Source organism: Pleurodeles waltl, chromosome 1_1 (genome assembly GCF_031143425.1).
Source record: "Pleurodeles waltl isolate 20211129_DDA chromosome 1_1, aPleWal1.hap1.20221129, whole genome shotgun sequence".
Classification (NCBI taxonomy): Eukaryota; Metazoa; Chordata; class Amphibia; order Caudata; family Salamandridae; genus Pleurodeles; species Pleurodeles waltl.
The window spans coordinates 1,458,082-1,483,559 of record NC_090436.1 but is presented as its reverse complement, the minus strand read 5'-3'; the positions used below and the strand labels follow the sequence as shown (position 1 = coordinate 1,483,559).

General features: G+C 47.1%; 1 protein-coding gene across 3 annotated transcripts in view; it reads left to right on the top strand.

Annotated features, from left to right (window-relative positions):
- Positions 1–25,478, top strand: part of LOC138246115 (trichohyalin-like) — a 156,459-nt gene that overhangs the window by 82,612 nt on the left and 48,369 nt on the right. For all 3 annotated transcript variants that reach the window (XM_069200564.1, XM_069200486.1, XM_069200402.1), the window contains exon 3: positions 19,487–19,621. In XM_069200564.1, the coding sequence (XP_069056665.1) occupies positions 19,487–19,621 (135 nt within the window). The remainder of the gene's footprint in view (positions 1–19,486; positions 19,622–25,478) is intronic.

The window sequence follows — 25,478 nt, the reverse complement described above, 5'->3', positions numbered from 1 at the left end:
TCATCTTTGCAGAGTTCACACTCTTGGATTGGTTATTTCTTTATCCCGGCGGTGGAGGTGGGGAGTCCAACAACCTGGGATTCTGCTCCGTGGCCTCTCTAATCACTCTCCAACTGAACTGGGAAGCAAGGATCTGAGAACACACGGGACGTGGTGCATGAACACATGGTGGTTAACAGACAAGATACTTGCAGAGTTTCTCTGCGATAGAATCACAGAATATTTTTAACTTAATGCCAGTTCGGTCGCCTCGGCAAGCACTCTCTGGCAGCGTGTGACAACATATCTGTTAAGGGCAAGAAGACAAAGCAAGGTCGTAATACCAGAAAGCAACATCCTTACATCGGAGGGAGAATTGCTATTCTTAAAGGTTTACTGAATGAAGAAACAAGATTTTATTAACGACAAGGAGGCTACTATTAAGCATAAGCTTTTATTTACTCTTCTGAGCAGCCCCTGTAAAGCTTCTCAAAAGAATCTTGGAACATCACAATGACTAGAACGCTCTGTCCCACACAAGCAGCCTCGCTGCCATGTTCTTCCTCTTATGTTTTAATTCCTGTCAAGTATTCTCGATATCCCATCAGATATCATTCTTCCCAAAAAACGTAAATTAATTCACTTTCTATAAACAAATACAAAAACATATGATCATTATATCATTACCTTTAATAATCAATTTCCCCGAAATGAATATTTTGCTCACCACTGCACCCCTACTGGAATGAGCTGTAAATTTGGTTAAATCTACACCGCTTCTTTCATCACCCAACAAGCAATAGTAGCATTCGAAACCCTTTTCAAAGGTTTAACATCGGATATAAGCAATTGTTCTTCTGCATATCTTTTGTCTAACATTCTCTTTTAAGCATCAAACTTCACACAAATCCTGAATGGTATCAAAATAGGTATAAAATATTCTTCTAAGACATGATTTTCGTTCTTCTACAAATTTCCAAAAGTACTCCCTGTGGTTGATAAAATCTTGCAGAAACCTCCAAAGCTCTTACATCAGATACTCTTCTGAAGGATATCAAGCATAATAAAGTTTCCAATTTCCAAGATAATTCCAGAATTCCTAAATACTTATTACTCAGACAGCTACAAAGTCCGATATTTTAATCTTGGAGGTCTTTTAAGTCTAATTCCTTTCAATACCCTGCCTGCTAAAGGGCTTCTACGTATAGAGATTCTTCTAACTACACAGTGTCCAGCTGCTATTGCTGATCTATAGCAGTTAACAGTTCTATGTGCCTGACCCTCCTGAGAAGGTTTTGACAAAAAACTTGTCACGTCTATTTAATCATCTTGTACGGGATCCAGATCCCTTTCCACGCACCAACGTACCCATGCTGACCATGCCCCTCTGTATCTTTTCCTGGTACTTGGTTCCCATGATTCATTGAGTAAATGTGAATACCTGATATCTTCCATTCTAGAAGGCTGAGTAAACCCTCCTGAACCAAAGGACATTCCACTAGGTCTATTCACATCAAAAGACCCTCACATGACAGTATGAAATATGGAATGTCGACTGACATTTCCAACAGTGTTGGGAGCCAAGGTTGAATGTTACAAAACAGCGTCAGCAAAACAATCAGACATTTCTGTCTTCTCACGTGAACTAACCCTCCATGAATCATTGAGAACGAAGGAAAAGCCCAACCGGCCGGTTCCTCCAGTCCTGCGTCAAAGCTTCTATTGCAGTCACTCCCGAACAGAGCCCCCAACTCATGCTCCTCTCTAATTAAAGAATCAGCCTAGAGGCAAAGAGATCTACTCCAAAGAAGCCCATATCCTTTGAATTCTCGGGAATTAATCTTCCCTAAACTGCCAATCGCTGTAATCTGTCAAATTCCTCGAGTTCCAATCTCCTACTACATTGGAAATACCCGGAAAATACTCTGCTGCAAAGTTATATGGTGCTGCAAGCAGAATTTCTATATTTCTGGTGCTAAAACTGACAATTTATTTGACCTGGTACCTCCCAGCTAAGGTACGGCAGAAACATTGTCTATTTTTGGAAAAAGAACAGCATGGCCTTGCAACTGTCTCCTGAAACTCTGTGTAGGAGGCTGGACTGGCTTGTAGTGAGTACCAAGGGGTACTTGCACCTTGCACCAGGCCCAGTTATCCCTTATTAGTGTATAGGGTGTCTAGCAGCTTAGGCTGATAGATAATGGTAGCTTAGCAGAGCAGCTTAGGCTGAACTAGGAGACGTGTGAAGCTACTACAGTACCACTTAGTGTCATATGCACAATATCATAAGAAAACACAATACACAGTTATACTAAAAATAAAGGTACTTTATTTTTATGACAATATGCCAAAGTATCTTAGAGTGTACCCTCAGTAAGAGGATAGGAAATATACACAAGATATATATACACAATAGCAAAAATATGCAGTATAGTCTTAGAAAACAGTGCAAACAATGTATAGTTACAATAGGATGCAATGGGGAAACATAGGGATAGGGGCAACACAAACCATATACTCCAAAAGTGGAATGTGAACCACGAATGGACCCCAAACCTATGTGACCTTGTAGAGGGTCGCTGGGACTATTAGAAAATAGTGAGAGTTAGAAAAATAACCCTCCCCAAGACCCTGAAAAGTGAGTGCAAAGTGCACCAAAGTTCCCCTAAGGACAAAATAGTCGTGTTAGAGGGAGAATGCAAGGAAAACACAAATCAGCAATGCAACAACGATGGATTCCTGTCTGAAGGTACCTGTGGAACAAGGGGACCAAGTCCAAAAGTCACAAGCAGCTCGGAGATGGGCAGATGCCCAAGAAATGCCAGCGGTTGGTGCAAAGAAGCTCTTTCTAGGCTGAAGAACTGTGAATACTGCAGGAACGACAAGGGCTAGAGACTTCCCCTTTGGAGGATGGATCCCCCACGCCTTGGAGAGTCGTGCAGAAGTGTTTTCCCGCCGGATGGACGCCAACAAGCCTTGCTACACGCAAATCGTGCGTTTGGCGTTTTTGGACGCTGCTGGGGCCCAGGAGGGACCAGAAGGTCGCAAATTGGACCTGCAGAGAGAGGGGACGTCGAGCAAGACAAGGAGCCCTCACTGAAGCAGGTAGCACCCGGAGAAGTGCCAGAAACAGGCACTACGAGGATGCGTGAAACGGTGCTCGCCGAAGTTGCACAAAGGAGTCCCACGTCGCCGGAGACCAACTTAGAAAGTCGTGCAATGCAGGTTAGAGTGCCGTGGACCCAGGCTTGGCTGTGCACACAGGATTTCCGCCGGAAGTGCACAGGGGCCGGAGAAGCTTGCAAAGTCGCGGTTCCCAGCAATGCAGCCCAGCGAGGTGAGGCAAGGACTTACCTCCACCAAACTTGGGCTGAAGAGTCACTGGACTGTGGGGGTCACTTGGACGGTGTCGCTGGATTCGAGGGACCTCGCTCGTCGTGCTGAGAGGAGACCCAAGGGACCGGAGATGCAGCTTTTTGGTGCCTGCGGTTGCAGGGGGAAGATTCCGTCGACCCACGGGAGATTTCTTCGGAGCTTCTGGTGCAGAGAGGAGGCAGACTACCCCCACAGCATGCACAAGCAGGAAAACAGTCGAGAAGGCGGCAGGATCAGCGTTACAGAGTTGCAGTAGTCGTCTTTGCTACTATGTTGCAGGTTTGCAGGCTTCCAGCGCGGTCAGCGGTCGATTCCTTATCAGAAGGTGAAGAGGGAGATGCAGAGGAACTCGGCTGAGCTCATGCATTCGTTATCTAAAGTTTCCCCAGAGACAGAGACCCTAAATAGCCAGAAAAGAGGGTTTGGCTACCTAGGAGAGAGGAAAGGCTACTAACACCTGAAGGAGCCTATCAGCAGGAGTCTCTGACGTCACCTGGTGGCACTGGCCACTCAGAGCAGTCCAGTGTGCCAGCAGCACCTCTGTTTCCAAGATGGCAGAGGTCTGGAGCACACTGGAGGAGCTCTGGACACCTCCCAGGGGAGGTGCAGGTCAGGGGAGTGGTCACTCCCCTTTCCTTTGTCCAGTTTCGCGCCAGAGCAGGGGCTAAGGGGTCCCTGAACCGGTGTAGACTGGCTTATGCAGAATTGGGCACCTCTGTGCCCAACAAAGCATTTCCAGAGGCTGGGGGAGGCTACTCCTCCCCTGCCTTCACACCATTTTCCAAAGGGAGAGGGTGTTACACCCTCTCTCAGAGGAAGTTCTTTGTTCTGCCATCCTGGGCCAGGCCTGGCTGGACCCCAGGAGGGCAGATGCCTGTCTGAGGGGTTGGCAGCAGCAGCAGCTGCAGAGAAACCCCAGGAAGGGCAGTTTGGCAGTACCAGGGTCTGTGCTACAGACCACTGGGATCATGGAATTGTACCAACAATGCCAGGATGGCATAGAGGGGGCAATTCCATGATCATAGACATGTTACATGTCCATATTCGGAGTTACCATGGTGAAGCTACATATAGGTAGTGACCTATATGTAGTGCACGCGTGTAATGGTGTCCCCGCACTCACAAAGTTCAGTGAATTGGCTCTGAACAATGTGGGGGCACCTTGGCTAGTGCCAGGGTGCCCTCACACTAAGTAACTTTGCACCTAACCTTTACCAGGTAAAGGTTAGACATATAGGTGACTTATAAGTTACTTAAGTGCAGTGTAAAATGGCTGTGAAATAACGTGGACGTTATTTCACTCAGGCTGCAGTGGCCGGCCTGTGTAATAATTGTTAGAGCTCCCTATGGGTGGCAAAAGAAATGCTGCAGCCCATAGGGATCTCCTGGAACCCCAATACCCTGGGTACCTCAGTACCATATACTAGGGGATTATAAGGGTGTTCCAGTAAGCCAATGTAAATTGGTAAAAATGGTCACTAGCCTGTCAGTGACAATTTGGAAAGAAATGAGAGAGCATAACCACTGAGGTTCTGATTAGCAGAGCCTCAGTGAGACAGTTAGTCACTACACAGGTAACACATACAGGCACACTTATGAGCACTGGGGCCCTGGGTTACCAGGGTCCCAGTGACACATACAACTAAAACAACATATATACAGTGAAAAATGGGGGTAACATGCCAGGCAAGATGGTACTTTCCTACACAACCCCCCCCCAAACGAAGGACAATAAGACTAGCCATTACCTGATGAGTCTTCATTGTCTAAGTGGAAATATCTGGAGAGTCCATCTGCATTGGAGTGGCTACTCCCAGGTCTATGTTCCACTGTATAGTCCATTCCCTGTAGGGATATGGACCACCTCAACAATTTAGGATTTTCACCTTTCATTTGTTTTAGCCAAAGTAGAGGTTTGTGGTCTGTCTGAACAATGAAGTGAGTGCCAAACAGGTATGGCCTCAACTTCTTCAGAGCCCAGACCACAGCAAAGGCCTCCCTCTCAATGGCAGACCAACGCTTTTCTCTAGGGGTCAACCTTCTACTAATAAAAGCAACAGGTTGATCCTGGCCCTCAGAATTAAGTTGTGATAGGACTGCCCCTACTCCTAATTCAGATGCATCAGTCTGGACATAGAATTTTTTAGAGTAACAAGGGCTTTTCAGGACAGGTGCAGAGCACATGGCCTGCTTCAGCTCCTCAAAAGCTTTCTGACAGTTTGCTGTCCATAATACCTTTTTAGGCATTTTCTTGGATGTGAGGTCATTAAGAGGGGCTGCAATGGAGCCATAGTTCTTAATGAACCTCCTGTAATACCCAGTGAGGCCTAGGAAGGCTCTCACCTGAGTCTGAGTGGTAGGGGGAATCCAATCAATAATAGTTTGGATTTTCCCCTGAAGTGGTGCAATCTGTTCCCCACCAACAAGGTGTCCCAGATAAACCACCTTACCCTGCCCTATCTGGCACTTTGAAGCCTTGATAGTGAGGCCTGCCTTTTGCAGGGCCTCCAAAACTTTCCAAAGGTGGACCAGGTGATCATCCCAGCTGGAGCTAAAGACAGCTATATCATCCAAATATGCTGCACTGAAAGCTTCCAGCCCTTGCAGGACTGTGTTCACCAACCTCTGAAAAGTGGCAGGTGCATTTTTCAAACCAAAAGGCATTACAGTAAACTGGTAATGTCCTCCAATGGTAGAAAATGCAGTCTTAGGTTTAGCATCTTCTGACATTTTGATCTGCCAATACCCTGCAGTCAAATCAAAAGTGCTTAGATACTTGGCAGATGCCAGTGTATCTATTAGCTCATCTGCCCTGGGTATAGGGTGAGCATCTGTTTTGGTTACCAAGTTGAGACCTCTATAGTCTACACAAAACCTCATTTCCTTCTTTCCATCTTTAGAATTTGGTTTTGGTACCAGTACCACAGGAGAAGCCCATGGACTGTCAGAGTGCTCAACCACTCCTAGTTCCAACATCTTCTGAACTTCTTGCTTTATGCAGTCCCTGACATGGTCAGGCTGCCTATAGATCTTACTTTTGACAGGTAAACTGTCTCCAGTATCTATAGTGTGCTCACACCAAGAAGTGGTGCCTGGCACAATGGAGAAGAGTTCTGAAAATTGTCCTAGGAGATTTATGCAATTATCTTTCTGCTCAGCAGTAAGACAATCAGCCAAAACTACCCCTTCCACAAGAGCATCTTGTTCTGTGGAAGAGAAGAGATCAGGTAGAGGATCACTGTCTTCTTCCTGTCCCTCATCTGTTGCCATGAGCAGGGTGAGATCAGCCCTGTCATAGTAGGGTTTCAGGCGGTTGACATGGAGCACCCTAAGGGGACTCCTGGCAGTGCCTAAGTCAACCAAGTAGGTGACTTCACCCTTCTTTTCAACAATTGTGTGTGGACCACTCCATTTATCTTGGAGTGCTCTTGGGGCCACAGGCTCCAAGACCCACACTTTCTGCCCTGGTTGGTACTGAACCAAAACAGCCTTCTGATCATGCCATTGCTTCTGGAGCTCTTGGCTGGCCTGAAGGTTTTTACTGGCCTTTTTCATGTACTCAGCCATCCTTGATCTGAGGCCAAGTACATAATCCACAATATCCTGCTTAGGAGCTTTTACAGGTTGTTCCCAACCCTCCTTTACAAGTGTGAGTGGACCCCTAACAGGGTGTCCAAAAAGAAGTTCAAAGGGGCTGAAGCCCACTCCTTTCTGGGGTACCTCCCTGTAGGCAAAAAGGAGGCATGGTAGAAGGATATCCCATCTCCTGCGGAGTTTTTCAGGGAGTCCCATAATCATGCCTTTGAGAGTTTTATTAAATCTCTCCACCAGTCCATTTGTTTGTGGATGATAGGGTGTTGTGAACTTGTAAGTTACACCACACTCCTTCCACATGGCCTTTAAGTATGCAGACATGAAATTGCTTCCTCTGTCTGATACTACTTCCTTTGGGAAGCCCACCCTGGAAAATATTCCCAGGAGGGCCTTTGCCACTGCAGGAGCTGTAGTGGTCCTTAAAGGAATTGCTTCAGGATACCTTGTGGCATGGTCCACTACCACTAAGATAAACCTATTGCCTGAAGCAGTAGGAGGGTCAAGGGGGCCAACTATGTCAACCCCTACCCTTTCAAAGGGAACCCCAACCACAGGCAGTGGGATAAGGGGTGCCTTTGGAGTGCCACCTGTCTTGCCACTGGCTTGACAGGTTTCACAGGACTTACAAAATTCTTTTGTGTCCTCAGACATCCTAGGCCAATGAAACAGTGGTACCAATCTGTCCCAAGTTTTCATTTGACCCAGGTGCCCAGCTAAGGGAATGTCATGTGCCAGTGTTAGGAGGAACTTTCTGTACTCCTGAGGAATCACTAATCTCCTGGCAGCTCCAGGTTTAGGATCCCTTTGCTCAGTGTACAAGAGGTTGTCCTCCCAGTAAACTCTGTGTGAGTCACTGACATCCCCATTAGCCTGTTTGACAGCTTGCTGTCTGAGACCCTCTAATGTGGGACAGGTTTGCTGTGCCACACTCAGCTCCTCTCTGGCAGGCCCCCCTTCACCCAAAAGCTCAGCAGTGTCTGCTTCCAGCTCCTCTGGTGTAGGTTCTGCACAGGGAGGGAATTCTTCTTCCTCAGAAGTAGAATCCACTGTAGAGGGAGGGATAGTAGGAAGTGGTTTGCTTCTACTAGCCCTAGCTTTAGGGAGCACTTGGTCCATTGTTCCAGGATCCAAGCTTCCCTGTCCTTTTTGCTTTTTGGCCTGAGCCCTTGTCAAAGCAAAAATATGCCCTGGGATGCCCAGCATTGCTGCATGGGCCTCCAACTCCACATCTGACCAAGCTGATGTCTCCAAATCGTTCCCTAATAGACAGTCTACAGGTAAATCTGAAGCTACCACAACTTTCTTTGGACCAGATACCCCCCCCCAGTTGAGATTTACAACAGCCATGGGGTGGCTTTGTGTTATGTTGTGAGCATCGGTTACTTGGTACTGGTGTCCAAGTATGTGTTGTTCAGGGTGCACCAGTTTCTCAATCACCATTGTGACACTGGCACCTGTGTCCCTGTAGGCCTGGACCTCAACACCATTTATTAGGGTTAGTTGCTTGTACTTCTCCAAGTTATGGGGGCAAGCAACCAAAGTGGCTAAGTCAATAGCCCCTTCAGAGACTAAAGTAGCCTCTGTGGTCTCCCTAATCAGACCAACCCCAACTAAATTACCAAAAGTGAGCCCAGCTACTCCCTTGGATTGGCTATTAGTAGGTTTGCTCCCACCACCACTGCTATTAGTAGGGACACTAGGTGTAGCAGTAGGGGTTGTAGTGGTAGGAGCTGTGGTGCCTTTCTTTGGACAACTGGGATCTGTTGTCCAATGGCCTTTTATCTTACATAAATAGCACCATGGTTTCCTTTCCTTGTTCTGATTAGAGGAAGGTTTGGGCCCACCACCCCCACCAGAGTGTTTTTGTGGGCCTGATGAAGACTCATTTTTAGATTTGTCCCCACCCTTGTCAGAAGACTTACCATCCTTCTTTTTGTTGCCATCTTTGTCACCCCCTGTATGAACTTTTCTGTTCACTCTTGTTCTGACCCATTTGTCTGCCTTCTTTCCCAATTCTTGGGGAGAGGTCAGATCAGAGTCCACCAAGTACTGGTGTAACAAATCAGACACACAATTATTAAGAATATGCTCTCTCAGGATTAAGTTATACAGGCTGTCATAATCAGTAACTTTACTGCCATGTAACCACCCCTCCAAGGCCTTCACTGCCTGGTCAATGAAATCAACCCAGTCTTGTGAAGACTCCTTTTTGGTATCTCTGAACTTGATCCTGTACTGTTCAGTGGTTAAGCCATAACCATCCAGGAGTGCATTCTTAAGAACTTGGAAATTGTTAGCATCATTTTCTTTTACAGTAAGGAGCCTATCCCTACCTTTTCCTGTAAATGATAGCCATAGGATAGCAGCCCACTGCCTTTGAGGGACATCCTGTACAGCACAGGCCCTCTCAAGTGCAGCAAACCACTTGTTAATGTCATCCCCCTCCTTGTAAGGGGGAACTATCTTATGCAGATTCCTGGAATCATGCTCTTTTGCAGGATGACTATGGGGAATACTGCTGCTGCCACCATGGGTATCTAAACCCATCTTCTGTCTTTCCCTCTCTATTTCTAAAGACTGTCTATCCAAATCCAGCTGTTGCTTCTTGAGCTTCAGTCTGGTTTGCTCCACTCTCAATCTATTGAGCTCCCTTTCTAACAATCTGTCATCAGGGTGGGTGGGAGGGACATTTCTAGATACAGAGGTATGATGGGAATGAACAGAAGGAGACCTGTCCCTTACAGAGGGCACCCTAACAGCTTGGCTACCAGTATAATGTGAGAGCACATCATCAGTATGATGTGATTCAACCTCTGTACCAACTATGCTAGACTGTCTAGTAATGGGCAGGCTGAGAAGTTTCTTTCCTGAACCTTTTCCTGGGGGAGTCCCTGGATCAGATTGAGAACCATTAGCTACTTTTTCTACAGATTGGGCACTTATGGCCTTATCTTGTACTCTAAGCATATTAATTAACAGTTCTAAAGAAGGATTCTTCCCTACACTCAAACCTCTCTCTATGCAGAGACTCCTTGCTCCTTTCCAGCTAAGGTGATCATATGCAAGTTTGGACAGTTCAACTTTTTGGCCTGTGCCAGACATTTTTTAGAGAGAGTTAAAGTGATAGACAAAGAGAAAAAAGTTTTCAGAACTTTTTTTGGAAAGACAGAAAAAAAACTTTTTAAACTTTTAAGAACTTTTTGAAAGTTTAGAAGTACTTTTCAGCACTTAGAAAAGAGTGAAAAGAGGAAATGCAAAAACTTTTTGGCTATGTGTATATACACTGACCTTGTTTTGTATATTTTTCTCTTATGAAAAGTACAATGACAAGAGTGGTAAGTAGTCTCAAGCACTTATCCCACCACTGCACAACCAATGTAGGAGGCTGGACTGGCTTGTAGTGAGTACCAAGGGGTACTTGCACCTTGCACCAGGCCCAGTTATCCCTTATTAGTGTATAGGGTGTCTAGCAGCTTAGGCTGATAGATAATGGTAGCTTAGCAGAGCAGCTTAGGCTGAACTAGGAGACGTGTGAAGCTACTACAGTACCACTTAGTGTCATATGCACAATATCATAAGAAAACACAATACACAGTTATACTAAAAATAAAGGTACTTTATTTTTATGACAATATGCCAAAGTATCTTAGAGTGTACCCTCAGTAAGAGGATAGGAAATATACACAAGATATATATACACAATAGCAAAAATATGCAGTATAGTCTTAGAAAACAGTGCAAACAATGTATAGTTACAATAGGATGCAATGGGGAAACATAGGGATAGGGGCAACACAAACCATATACTCCAAAAGTGGAATGTGAACCACGAATGGACCCCAAACCTATGTGACCTTGTAGAGGGTCGCTGGGACTATTAGAAAATAGTGAGAGTTAGAAAAATAACCCTCCCCAAGACCCTGAAAAGTGAGTGCAAAGTGCACCAAAGTTCCCCTAAGGACAAAATAGTCGTGTTAGAGGGAGAATGCAAGGAAAACACAAATCAGCAATGCAACAACGATGGATTCCTGTCTGAAGGTACCTGTGGAACAAGGGGACCAAGTCCAAAAGTCACAAGCAGCTCGGAGATGGGCAGATGCCCAAGAAATGCCAGCGGTTGGTGCAAAGAAGCTCTTTCTAGGCTGAAGAACTGTGAATACTGCAGGAACGACAAGGGCTAGAGACTTCCCCTTTGGAGGATGGATCCCCCACGCCTTGGAGAGTCGTGCAGAAGTGTTTTCCCGCCGGATGGACGCCAACAAGCCTTGCTACACGCAAATCGTGCGTTTGGCGTTTTTGGACGCTGCTGGGGCCCAGGAGGGACCAGAAGGTCGCAAATTGGACCTGCAGAGAGAGGGGACGTCGAGCAAGACAAGGAGCCCTCACTGAAGCAGGTAGCACCCGGAGAAGTGCCAGAAACAGGCACTACGAGGATGCGTGAAACGGTGCTCGCCGAAGTTGCACAAAGGAGTCCCACGTCGCCGGAGACCAACTTAGAAAGTCGTGCAATGCAGGTTAGAGTGCCGTGGACCCAGGCTTGGCTGTGCACACAGGATTTCCGCCGGAAGTGCACAGGGGCCGGAGAAGCTTGCAAAGTCGCGGTTCCCAGCAATGCAGCCCAGCGAGGTGAGGCAAGGACTTACCTCCACCAAACTTGGGCTGAAGAGTCACTGGACTGTGGGGGTCACTTGGACGGTGTCGCTGGATTCGAGGGACCTCGCTCGTCGTGCTGAGAGGAGACCCAAGGGACCGGAGATGCAGCTTTTTGGTGCCTGCGGTTGCAGGGGGAAGATTCCGTCGACCCACGGGAGATTTCTTCGGAGCTTCTGGTGCAGAGAGGAGGCAGACTACCCCCACAGCATGCACAAGCAGGAAAACAGTCGAGAAGGCGGCAGGATCAGCGTTACAGAGTTGCAGTAGTCGTCTTTGCTACTATGTTGCAGGTTTGCAGGCTTCCAGCGCGGTCAGCGGTCGATTCCTTATCAGAAGGTGAAGAGGGAGATGCAGAGGAACTCGGCTGAGCTCATGCATTCGTTATCTAAAGTTTCCCCAGAGACAGAGACCCTAAATAGCCAGAAAAGAGGGTTTGGCTACCTAGGAGAGAGGAAAGGCTACTAACACCTGAAGGAGCCTATCAGCAGGAGTCTCTGACGTCACCTGGTGGCACTGGCCACTCAGAGCAGTCCAGTGTGCCAGCAGCACCTCTGTTTCCAAGATGGCAGAGGTCTGGAGCACACTGGAGGAGCTCTGGACACCTCCCAGGGGAGGTGCAGGTCAGGGGAGTGGTCACTCCCCTTTCCTTTGTCCAGTTTCGCGCCAGAGCAGGGGCTAAGGGGTCCCTGAACCGGTGTAGACTGGCTTATGCAGAATTGGGCACCTCTGTGCCCAACAAAGCATTTCCAGAGGCTGGGGGAGGCTACTCCTCCCCTGCCTTCACACCATTTTCCAAAGGGAGAGGGTGTTACACCCTCTCTCAGAGGAAGTTCTTTGTTCTGCCATCCTGGGCCAGGCCTGGCTGGACCCCAGGAGGGCAGATGCCTGTCTGAGGGGTTGGCAGCAGCAGCAGCTGCAGAGAAACCCCAGGAAGGGCAGTTTGGCAGTACCAGGGTCTGTGCTACAGACCACTGGGATCATGGAATTGTACCAACAATGCCAGGATGGCATAGAGGGGGCAATTCCATGATCATAGACATGTTACATGTCCATATTCGGAGTTACCATGGTGAAGCTACATATAGGTAGTGACCTATATGTAGTGCACGCGTGTAATGGTGTCCCCGCACTCACAAAGTTCAGTGAATTGGCTCTGAACAATGTGGGGGCACCTTGGCTAGTGCCAGGGTGCCCTCACACTAAGTAACTTTGCACCTAACCTTTACCAGGTAAAGGTTAGACATATAGGTGACTTATAAGTTACTTAAGTGCAGTGTAAAATGGCTGTGAAATAACGTGGACGTTATTTCACTCAGGCTGCAGTGGCCGGCCTGTGTAATAATTGTTAGAGCTCCCTATGGGTGGCAAAAGAAATGCTGCAGCCCATAGGGATCTCCTGGAACCCCAATACCCTGGGTACCTCAGTACCATATACTAGGGGATTATAAGGGTGTTCCAGTAAGCCAATGTAAATTGGTAAAAATGGTCACTAGCCTGTCAGTGACAATTTGGAAAGAAATGAGAGAGCATAACCACTGAGGTTCTGATTAGCAGAGCCTCAGTGAGACAGTTAGTCACTACACAGGTAACACATACAGGCACACTTATGAGCACTGGGGCCCTGGGTTACCAGGGTCCCAGTGACACATACAACTAAAACAACATATATACAGTGAAAAATGGGGGTAACATGCCAGGCAAGATGGTACTTTCCTACACTCTGTAAGGCAAACAACCCTGCTGTCAATTCCAGAGAATTCATGTGACTCTGTCTCTCACCCATAGAGCAATAAACCTCCTGTTTCGTGTCCTGAACAAACGCCTCCCCAACCTAAACCGCTTGCATCTGTCTCCAGAACAAAATCCTCTTTTGTTCCCGATATTGCCTTTCCAGTCCATGCTCCCAAATTTTGCTCCCACCATTTTAATTCCACCTTCGCTTCCTGATTTAAATGTATCTTGTGTCCATACAAAAGGCCTCTGGACAACCCCACTGTCTTTAACCGTTGAAGTGCCTGGTAATGCAGCAGACCTGCAGAAAATGCTTGTATTGAAGAGGATTATAGACCAATCATACAAGCAAATTCCCTCAATCGTATTTCCTCTTTCTTTAAGAGAACAGATACCTCTTGCCTTATCTTCTTTATGTTCTTCTCTGATAAATGTAATTGACATAAATTCATGTCCTCCAGAAAATCTAAGAAATCCAAACGTTGGTTTGTAATTTAAACAGATTTCTCCAGATTCACCAAAAAGCTTGATACTCCAACAATTCCTTCACCACAGCCAATAAGGTTTTTAATTCTTCCACATCCTGTGACATAATCAAAATATCATCTACGTAAATTATCATCCGAATAACCCTTTCTCTTACATACCCGCTACTGGCTTTAAGAGCTTTGTAAAGTACCAAGGGACTGCAAACAGCCCAAACGGAAGACACAGGGACTGATATAACTCTCCTTTCCATCTGAATCTTGGAAACTTCACTCTCTTCCCCCATAGAAATAGTGAAATATGCATCTTTTAGATCCATCTTCACCATCCAGTCTCGTCTCTGAAGTAAATCCCTCAGTAAATGTATTCGTTCCATTTTGAGATGTCTGTAAGTCACAAATTGATTTACATTTCTTAAAATTATTACTGGTCTCCAGTGCAAAACACTCACCCCCAGTCACAGATCTGTGTTTAATCCATCGTTCTTTTGCTCACCATGCCATCCCAGTTTGGACCCAGCCATATGCAAATCAGTCTTGACCCTGTTCCTCATGGGAACAGTCCAGACCGAACTGCCAAGCCAGGTCCTCCCTGGACTGGAAACAAGCATCCTGGGACCGGTTTCAGGGTTTCACCTTTCATCAGCCAGGCTAGCTTTAATTCAGTGGCCCAGTGAGCACGGGACCCACGTCTGGGCATACCCTTCCCACTTAGGGCAACTATAGCAACACAAAAGGATGATGGACGGAGTGCTGAACAATGCAGACACTCACCCCCAGTCACAGATCTGGGTTTAATCCTTTAATGCTTGTTTCCCGTCCTGGGAGGACCTGGCTTGGCAGTTCGGGCTGGACTGCTCCCATGAGGAACAGGGTCAAGACTGATTTGCATATGGCTGGTTCCAAACATGAGTGGCGTGGTGAGCAAAAGAACAATGGATTAAACCCAGATCTGTGACTAGGGGTGAGTGTTTGCATTGTCAGCACTCCGTCCATCATCCTTTTGTGTGCTCTGGTCAACACTGCCCTGTTCTTCCATCTCTTTGTCAAAGAGAATAATGTAGACCAAATATACAAATTGTATAACTTATTTGATTTTGTAAGTATTTGAATAAATACCGTTTAGTTCATAACAAATTATAAATTCCTAAATTCAAGCCAGATATGGTGAAAAACGCTCTTCACGCGATCAGTCAAAGTGTCTCAGAGGAGATCGCTCAGCCGCGCTATTGCTGCTACGCAATACCCCTTCCAGTAGCAGAAGGCCCACCTTCCTTCCGAAAGCCATGTATGTCAAACAACCACGCACTGCACACAAATGTGTCAAGTAGTCCCAGATATTAACGTTTAAAAACACAGTTTGACAAATGGTCCGACTCGAGTAGATGCTCCGTTACTGTTAAATAAACAACGCCGGCGCCTCAGTCCGAGTTCCAGATGAGTGCGAAGCTCTATTCCACCACCAAATTGGGTAGGCCTTGGTTTGTCAACAGTTTAGGCAGGTTAGCTAGAATCTGCCACCCCAGTGAATCACCAGTAATAAAGAGTACACGTGAAATTCACATTCTGTAATAAAATATATATTAATGTACAATGTTAATAACAATGCTTACCATTGAAAAATAGACCACAATAATGCTTAATTCCTACTCTAAATATATATATGTTAAACATAAATAAGAAATACACACAAAAACATTACCAAAAGGATCCTAGAGCTCATACATTGCATTTAGTTGTACCATAAACCAAAATGCGCACACCGCACTTCAAGTAAGGCGCATAACTAAAATAACACTTATCTGCCGAGAAGCAGCAAACATAAGAGGAAGAACATGGCGGCAGGCTGCTTGTGTGGGACTGAGAGTTCTCGTCATTGTGATGTTTCAAGACTCTATTTGAGAAGCTTTCTAGGGGCTGCTAAGAAAGGGTACATAAAAGTTTATGCATAATGCCAGTCTCCTGTCTTGACATAAAATTAGCAGAAAGCCCAGGCTTTGACACTCTGAGACAATTAGAGTAGAATAAACTAGAGTTGAGGGAGAAATTCTTTGGTAAGGCGCGCTCATCTAGACTGAGCATGCTGGGACAGCTGCAGGAAACATGACTAATTGGGTAAACTACTGGGAACGCAGAACTAAATAGGGAACGTATCCATAATAATCCCCCCGTTTGAAAAAGCAAACGGCACATGGTTCACTCGGCCGAAATCATTGCTGGCTCATTTGCAACATACTGTGCACAATTATACATATTTTGGGCCCCTCCCAAGCCTATAAATAACTGAACTCCCAGTCTCCTTGTCTGCATCAGTTTGGGAAAAGTTGGATAACCTAATCATGGAAGAAGAGATCCAAAGAGCATCCCTGCAGTGCTGCCTGGGAAGACCCGGGACCCGATGGCATCCCCTTGAACTCTTAAATGTTACTCTTCACTGCTTCCCCCCTTTCGTGAGAACGCTGCGACGAGGAGCTTGACAACAGCTTCCTCCCATAGGACTTACAGAGTGCAACAATCTCAGTGATCATAAAACCATCTAACTCCGATGAGGACTGCGCCTCCTACCTCCTCATTTCAAATATTAGCTTACATCTTTGCAGCACTATTGCCTTAAGTGTTTCGCACCTCAGTCTTGTGGCATGTGACCCTGGCGCACACAGACGCGATGTGGGGATGAGGGACTATTATCAGTATTTTTCAAAAAGGCCTTTGACTCGGTGCATTGTCATCAGGTGCTGCTTTCGGTGGTCTTATCTGACTTTCTACGTATTCCCTCATGCTTAGGCGTGAGTTAATGGATCCCTGGTATCCTCTTTCACAGTTGAGAGGCACTCGCAGGGCTGCCCTCTCTCCCCTATGCTTTTTGCCCTAGTTTTGTAGCCTCTGGCTGAATGGCTAAGGATCGACTCCCAAATCAAAGAGTTAATTGGGTCGATGGTCAGGAGGACAAGGTATCTCTATCTGCTGATGACATGCTTCTGATTGTAAGGCACCTAGACTACTCCACACCACATATCAAGGATATACTCTGAATTTATTGAGCACAGCCGGCATTAGAGTCAACTGAGAAAACCCCACTTCGTTCCTTTTCCCTCTTCCCTGTTTTCAACCCCATGTAGAAAGCCAAACACCACCTCCGATACCTAGGTCTGGATATTTTGCTGTGCTGATGATAAAGTTGGGAGTTAAATATTGCCCCACTACTTGAAAAAGTTGAGGTTTGAATTCAGGGCCTGGGCTGCATTGCCACTTTTGATTATGTGTTGGGGGCGCTACTTAAAATGATTTCCTTTCCCTAACTTTTGTATACCTTGCAAAACTCCCATTGGTGTTTTTTTAAAATCTCCAGTATTGATAACTGGCTTTCTATGAGGAACCAAAACTCCACACATTTCCTTTTCTAAGGGCCGGGCAAATATAAAACTCCATTATTGGGCCTCACAGTTAGTCCCAATAATGACTGGCTATTAATGAAAGAGATCATTCAGCCGTTCCGCTAGAGATATGCACACTTGACTGATAATGACCTGCTGGCACTGCTGCATGGTACATCAAATACACAAAACGTGATGAGAAAAAAGCTTGCAATAAGTCTAACCAGAGGAATTGCTTGGAGTAGCATCCTAACTCATTGTTCTTCAGCCCACCATGCCACCTCAGTTTGGACCCAACAATATGAGAACAGGCCAACTCCAACTGCCAGGCTCGGTGTCCAGATTCCCATCATGTGCTGGCATGAGGCATTGCAACATTTCAAATGGCAGAAGGGCCTTGACGGAAATGACCCCTTATGGAAGGGATGATGGCCTCTGTATCTGGCATGTGTAGGGCATGTGTGGAGGGGTTCCATGCCTGGGACCTGATTGACATTTCGATTTGGGGGATGTTTGGTCTTCAGATCATATGGTAGCTAAATACGAGGTAAATAAATCTAAATTCTTCCTGCAGCTAAAACACGCCCTCGATAGTCATCGCTGTAGGTTCCTCTCCCTGGCTTAAACCTACTTGAGGCCTGAATACTTTCTGAACATTTGTGGATCAAAGGCATAGCCAATATTTTTCATTCATTATTAAACATTTCCTCAGTTCCTTTAAGGGGATGTTAAAGCTATGTGGGAAAAAGATGTTGGGACCCAGGATGAAGATGATGTTTGGACAGAGGCTAAGATGACTGCCGGGACTCTAGCGATATCCTCTCAGCGCCGCCTTACCAGTTTATGTATTTCCACAGATTCTTCCACTTCCCATGCCGACTCTTGACGATGCACTGAGCACGGGATGCGTGTTAGATGTAGAGTTTTGGGGGAACATGTTTTTATGTAATCTGGGAATGCCCAGTGATTATTTCAATATTGGCAAAAGATGGGGTAAATATTGGGAGAGGGGGCGGGCAGAAGGATATACTTGGAACCCATCCTTGGGGTGATGGATGGATGGGGAGGGTCACGCTATGCTAGGTTCGTGGCTGGATTGGGCCTGCTCATCACCAAAAGAGATAGTGCTAAACATGGGCTGGATGAGGGGGACCCCACAGTGGCTGAATGGTCCAGAGGCATGGACTTTGTGCCAGAAAGGAGATACTGGTGGATAATGTTGCCCTAGAAAGACTGCAAGATCTGGGATCAATGGTGGGAATATTCTCATGGGGTGTAGATGCTGAATCGAATCCTGAACTGTGTTGTCTTTGGTGTTCCTGGTTGTGCTTACTTTTTGTGTTCACAAAAATTTTATGGATATTTAGGTTTGAAAACTCTGTGGATGTGACAGGCTGATCATTTTGCCTGTACTGTGGTGTTAGTTGTTGGAACTGTTCCAAAAACAACAAAAGTAGTTGAAAAAAATTGTGGCCAAATCTTTCTCATGTTAAGAACCCTTAACCCTCTTGAGCTGCAGTGGAGATGGCTGTTCGAGCCCGTTCTGAGTCGGTGCACTGAAGTTGCCATTGCAGAGTGATGGAACTAAAATATCAAGTGGACACAGCATCATGACTGGTATGTGAGTGTAGCAGGGAAGGAAATAATCATTTCAAGAGGGGAGAGTAGTGGCTCCCTTAGCAATTCACACACACTTTTCATAGTGCTTACCTCATCTGTATCAGCTGCAACAGCTTCGAGCAGAGTGTTGAGCGTCCACCTCCGGTGGTGGGTTTGGGTGCCTTCTGGTTCACCCACAGACGAGGTGAGGAAGGGGTTGAGAGGGTCAGTGCTTCATCGTCTGCCAGCTAGCTCATCTCAGAAGTGAAGAGTCCAGTGGTCCATATTTCCTCTTGGTGCCTGGACTCTAGAGAGATCACTACGTGCTCAAGACAAAAGCACTCCCAGACTTGTGACCCTCCTACAGCCTGGCTAGTAGTAGCCCTGCGGATACATTTTAAATACATTTTCGTATATGGGTCAGAGACCCTGTAGTTTCTCCTCCTCTGGGGTACCCAGGATGTGCTCATTCCCTGAGAATAGAAACAAGTGTGCACCCAGGACATTATTGTGAAATTCTGGGTTAGAATATAACCTCACCTTATCAGTAGCTATAAAGCCAGTACCGTAATTGCTGTAGGAATAGTTAAACATTTTCATTCTGCTGTGTGCTGTTAGCTTATAAAATGAGCCTTTGAAATTATTCACTGTACTTTGACAGGTGCTGATAATCTTAATTTACTGTTTGCCTTTTAGAAAAAGACTCCTCGTCCAAGAACTACCAAGAACTCAACGTTGGCTGTTGCAGAGACAGCAAGTGAGAGCAACCAGAATGTCAAGCCGAAAGTGACCCCACCTAAAGTAGAGATCACCCCAACCAACGTCCTGCCGGTACATACAGTTCTCATTTCTCCTGATATCTTTGTTTTAGGCCTCTTTACTTAAGTGATAGTGTATGGGTGGTTCTCTGTGGATTCTTGGTAATGCTCAGGGGTGTCTGCAGAGCTGGCTGTGTGGCGGTATTGCTGTGTCATGTCCTTGCAGCCATCTCTGTGTGCCTGAATTACGAGTGGTGCTGTGTGATGCCTCCACAGCTAGTTTTCGGTGGCTTGTTGGTAGTTTTGTGCGTTTCTATGCTGCTGACGTCTTTGGCTTGTTGGTAGTGTTGTATGTTCCTGCACGGCTGATGTCTCTGGCTTGTTGGTAGTGTTGTGTGTTCCTGCTCTGCTGACGACTGTGGCTTGTGGGTAGTGTTGTTTGTTCCTGTACTGCTGACATATGTGGCATGTTGGTAGTGTTGTGTGTTTCTGCACTGCTGATGTCTGTGACTTGTTAGTAGTGTTGTGTGTTCCTGCACTGCTGACCTATGTGGTTTGTTGGTAGTGTTGTGTGTTCCTGTGTCCTGTAGGCTCTCATTATTCTAATGAAACTACTGGATTTTGAGCGTCAGAATCGCCTGTGGTGTGGGAGACTGAGTCTGACCCACTGCAGGTGACACCTGTCGCCCCAATCCGGATTTTGCTCCGGCTAACTAGCAGTGCCTCATCTCCACCCACGGCAGGGATGATTGGGCAGCCGAGCGCATGACATAATTGATTTCTCAGGGAAACCGTGGTCTCTCAGGTCTCATCTGTTTCTCTCAATTACATTAGTCTCACATACACAATGCCAAACAGAGGCAGTATATATTTCAATAAGATTTTAATGAAGCAACTGCACCTTAGATAGCAAACCAGGACGATACAGCATGACAAGATTAAAATCGTGACAAAGAGAATAGAGCATAGAAATAACGCTGACATATTGTCACTAGAGTCAATAGACTAATTCCTACCTAGGCTAGGATAGAGCACAGCATGTTAAGCTATAGTTTCGCCCTTCAGGTTCCCCTGGGAAGACATCTTCCCCCATACCTGAGCAACGGCCTGAAGTCTGCATAAGCAGCTGTAGCGAAGCATTCAGCAATCAGCATACAGTCGTGGTTCTCTGGCTGCAATCTCCCTCTAACATGGAAGGGACAGGGAAGTGTTTTTATAATGAAACAGCTGATGTTCTGAGAAAATGTCCCTTCGTAAGGATGTGTGTTTTTCTATGAATGTCAGAGACAAAACGTGTGCCATGTTCACCCGCAACCTATCTAACTGCAGCCCAGAAAGAAGCACAGAGTGAACAAGAATGTCTTGTTTGAGAACGTAGTGCTAGCCTAGGCAAAAACAGCTAGATAGAGAGAAATAAAACAAGACCGCAAAACTGGCTATTATAAGAATAATAAACAAAGCTGAATAAAATATATCTAGGTTAAAGTGCACAGCGGCAGGCCTAGTATGCTAAAATAACGTGCAAGGATCTATAACTAAAATGGCTACACAACACCTGCACCGCTGGTGTCTGTGGCTTGTTAGTAGTGTTGTGTGTTCCTGCACTGCTGGTGTCTGTGGCTTGTTGGTAGTGTTGTGTGTTCCCACACTGCTGTGTCTGTAACTTGTTGGTAGTGTTGTGTGTTCTTGCATTACTGGTGTCTGTGACTTGTTGGTAGTGTTGTATGTTCCTGCACTGCTGGTGTCTGTGGCTTGTTAGTAGTGTTGTCTGTTCCTGCACCGCTGGTGTCTGTGGCTTGTTGGTAGTGTTGTGTGTTCCCACACTGCTGTGTCTGTAACTTGTTGGTAGTGTTGTGTGTTCTTGCATTACTGGTGTCTGTGACTTGTTGGTAGTGTTGGGTGTTCCTGCACTGCTGGTGTCTGTGGCTTGTTGGTAGTGTTGGGTGTTCCTACACTGCTGGTGTCTGTGGGTTGTTGGTAGTGTTGTATGTTCCTACACTGCTGGTGTCTGTGGCTTGTTGGTAGTGTTGTGTGTTCCTACACTACTGGTGTCTGTGGCTTGTTGGTAGTGTTGTGTGTTCCTGCACTGCTGGTGTCTGTGGCTTGTTGGTAGTGTTGTGTGTTCCTACACTGCTGGTGTCTGTGGCTTGTTGGTAGTGTTGTATGTTCCTACACTGCTGGTGTCTGTGGCTTGTTGGTAGTGTTGTGTGTTCCTACACTGCTGTTGTCTGTGGCTTGTTGGTAGTGTTGTCTGTTCCTGCACCGCTGATGTCTGTGGCTTGTTGGTAGTGTTGTGTGTTCCCACACTGCTGTGTCTGTAACTTGTTGGTAGTGTTGTGTGTTCCTGTACCACTGGTGTCTGTGGCTTGTTGGTAGTGTTCTTTTTCCTGCACTGCTGACGTCTGTGGCTTCTTGGTAGTGTTGTTTGTTCCTGCACTGCTGACGTCTGTGGCTTGTTGGTAGTGTTGTGTATTTATTGCTGTACTGCTGACTGATGTGGCTTGTTGGTATTGGTGTTTGTTCCTGCACTGCTGACGTCTGTGGCTTGTTGGAAGTGTTGTGTGTTCCTGCACTGCTGACGTTTGTGGTTTGTTGGTAGTGTTGTGTGTTCCTGCACTACTGGTGTCTGTGGCTTGTTGATAGTGTTGTGTGTTCCTGCACTACTGGTGTCTGTGGCTTGTTGGTAGTGTTGTGTGTTCCTGAACTGCTGGTGTCTGTGACTTGTTGGTAGTGTTGTGTGTTCCTGCACTGCTGGTGTCTGTGGCTTGTTGTTAGTGTTGTGTGTTCCTACACTGCTGGTGTCTGTGGCTTGTTGGTAGAGTTGTATGTTCCTACACTGCTGGTGTCTGTGGCTTGTTGGTAGTGTTGTGTGTTCCTGCACTACTGGTGTCTGTGGCTTGTTGGTAGAGTTGTGTGTTCCTGCACTGCTGGTGTCTGTGGCTTGTTGTTAGTGTTGTGTGTTCCTGCACTGCTGGTGTCTGTGGCTTGTTGGTAGTGTTGTTGTGTTCCTGCACTGCTGGTGCCTGTGGCTTGTTGGTAATTTGTGTGTTCCCGCACTGCTGACATGTGTGGCTTGTTGGTAGTGTTGTGTGTTCCCGCACTGCAGGTGTCTGTGATTTGTTGGTAGTGTTGGGTGTTCCCGCACTGCTGGTGTCTGTGACTTGTTGGTAGTGTTGTTGTGTTCCCGCACTGCAGGTGTCTGTGACTTGTTGGTAGTGTTGTATGTTTCCGAACTGCTGGTGTCTGTGGCTTGTTGGTAGGGTTGTTTATTCGTGTACACAACTGCTTCACTTTGTGCTGTGAGGTACTGGCATGACTGGCTTCTTGCAGCAATTCAAGTGCTGTGTGATACGGGCCTGGTCACCTCCTTGGAACGATTCTAATGCTGTGTCAGAGTGGCCTGGCCGGCCTTTTGGAATAACTCTAGTGCTGTGCATTGATGTCAGTGCTGTGTGATACCTGGATGGGCAGCTGTTTGTGGCTTGATGTTAGTGCTGTATGAGGCCCACACTGCAGTGCTCTGCATTGATGGCAGTGCTGTGTGGTGTCAACATCACCTTCTCTGTGGGGTTGATGGCAGTGCTCTGTTTTGCCCACGTCACCTTCTTTCTGTGGATTGATGGCAGTGCTGTATCATGTCCACGTCACCTTTTCTCTGTGGGTTGATGGCCGGGCTCTGTGATGCCCACGTCACCTTCTTTCTGTGGATTGATGGCAGTGCTGTATCATGTCCACGTCACCTTCTCTCTGTGGGTTGGTGGCAGTGCTCTGTGATGTCCACATCACCTTCTCTCTGTGGATTGATGGCAGTGCTGTGTGATGTCCACATCACCTTCTCTCTGTGGGTTGACGGCAGTGCTCTGTGATGCCCACGTCACCTTCTCTCGGTGGGTTGATGGCAGTGCTCTGTGATGTCCACATCACCTTCTCTCTGTCGGTTGACAGCAGTGCTCTGTGATGTCCACGTCACCTTCTCTCTGTGGGTTGATGACAGTGCTCTGTGATGCCCACATCACCTTCTCTCTGTGGGTTGACAGCAGTGCTCTGGGATGTCCACATCACCTTCTCTCTGTGGGTTGACAGCAGGGCTCTGTGATGTCCACGTCATCTTCTCTCTATGGATTGATGGCAGTGCAGTGTGATGTCCACGTCACCTTCTCTCTGTGGGTTGGTGGCAGTGCTATGTGATGCCCACGTCACCTTCTCTCTGTGGGTTGGTGGCAGTGCTGTGTGATTCCCACCTCACCTTCTCTCAGTGGGTTGATGGCAGTGCTGCGTGATGTCCACGTCGCCTTCTCTCTGTGGATTGATGGCAGTGCCGTGTCATGTCCACATCAGCTTCTCTCTGTGGATTGATGGCAGTGCTGTGTGATGCCCACATCACCTTCAGTCTGTAGGGTGGTGGCAGTGCTCTGTGATGTCCGCATCACCTTCTCTCTGTCGGTTGACAGCAGTGCTCTGTGATGTCCACATCACCTTCTCTCTGTCGGTTGGTGGCTGTGCTCTGTGATGTCCACATCACCTTCTCTCTGTCGGTTGACAGCAGTGCTCTGTGATGTCCACGTCACCTTCTCTCTGTGGTTTGATGGCAGTGCTCTGTGATGCCCACATCACCTTCTCTCTGTGGGTTGATGGCAGTGCCGTGTGATGTCCACGTCACCTTCTCTCTGTGGGTTGATGGCAATGCTCTGTGATGTCCACATCACCTTCTCTCTGTGGGTTGATGGCAGTGCCGTGTGATGCCCACATCACCTTCTCTCTGTGGTTTGATGGCAGTGCTCTGTGATGCCCACATCACCTTCTCTCTGTGGACTGATGGCAGTGCTATGTGATGTCCTCGTCACCTTCTCTCTGTGGGTTGATGGCAATGCTCTGTGATGTCCACATCACCTTCTCTCTGTGGGTTGATGGCAGTGCCGTGTGATGCCCACATCACCTTCTCTCTGTGGATTGATGGCAGTGCCGTGTGATGCCCACATCACCTTCTCTCTGTGGATTGATGGCAGTGCTGTGTCATGTCCACGTCACCTTCTCTCTGTGGGTTGACGGCAGTGCTCTGTGATGCCCACATCACCTTCTCTCTGTGGATTGATGGCAGTGCTCTGTGATGCCCACATCACCTTCTCTCTGTGGGTTGGTGGCAGTGCTATGTGATGCCCAAGTCACCTTCTCTCTGTGGGTTGATGGTAGTGCTGTGTGATGCCCACATCACCTTCAGTCTGTAGGGTGGTGGCAGTGCTCTGTGATGTCCACATCACCTTCTCTCTGTGGGTTGATGGCAGTGCTGTGTGATGCCCACATCACCTTCAGTCTGTAGGGTGGTGGCAGTGCTCTGTGATGCCCACGTCACCTTCTCTCTGTGGGTTGATGGCAGTTCAGTGTGATGCCTGGATGGCAGGCTCTTTGTGGGTTGGTGGCAGTGCTGTGTGATGTCCACATCACCTTCTGTCTGTGGGTTGGTGGCAGTGCTATGTGATGTCCACGTCCCCTTCTCTCTGTGGGTTGGTGGCAGTGCTATGTGATGTCCTCGTCACCTTCTCTCTGTGGATTGATGGCAGTGCTGTGTGATGCCTGGATGGCAGGCTCTCTGTGGGTTGGTGGCAGTGCTGTGTGATGTCCACATCACCTTCTCTCTGTGGATTGGTGGCAGTGCTATGTGATGTCCACGTCGCCTTCTCTCTGTGGGTTGATGGCAGTGCTGTGTGATGACTGGATGGCAGGCTCTCTGTGGGTTGGTGGCAGTGCTGTGTGATGGCCACATCACCTTCTTTCTGCGGGTTGGTGGCAGTGCTGTGTGATGTCCACGTCACCTTCTGTGTGTGTGTTGATGGCAGTGCTGTGTGATGCCCACGTCACCTTCTCTCTGTGGATTGATGGCAGTGCTCTGTGACATCCACGTCACCTTCTCTGTGTGTGTTGATGGCAGTGCC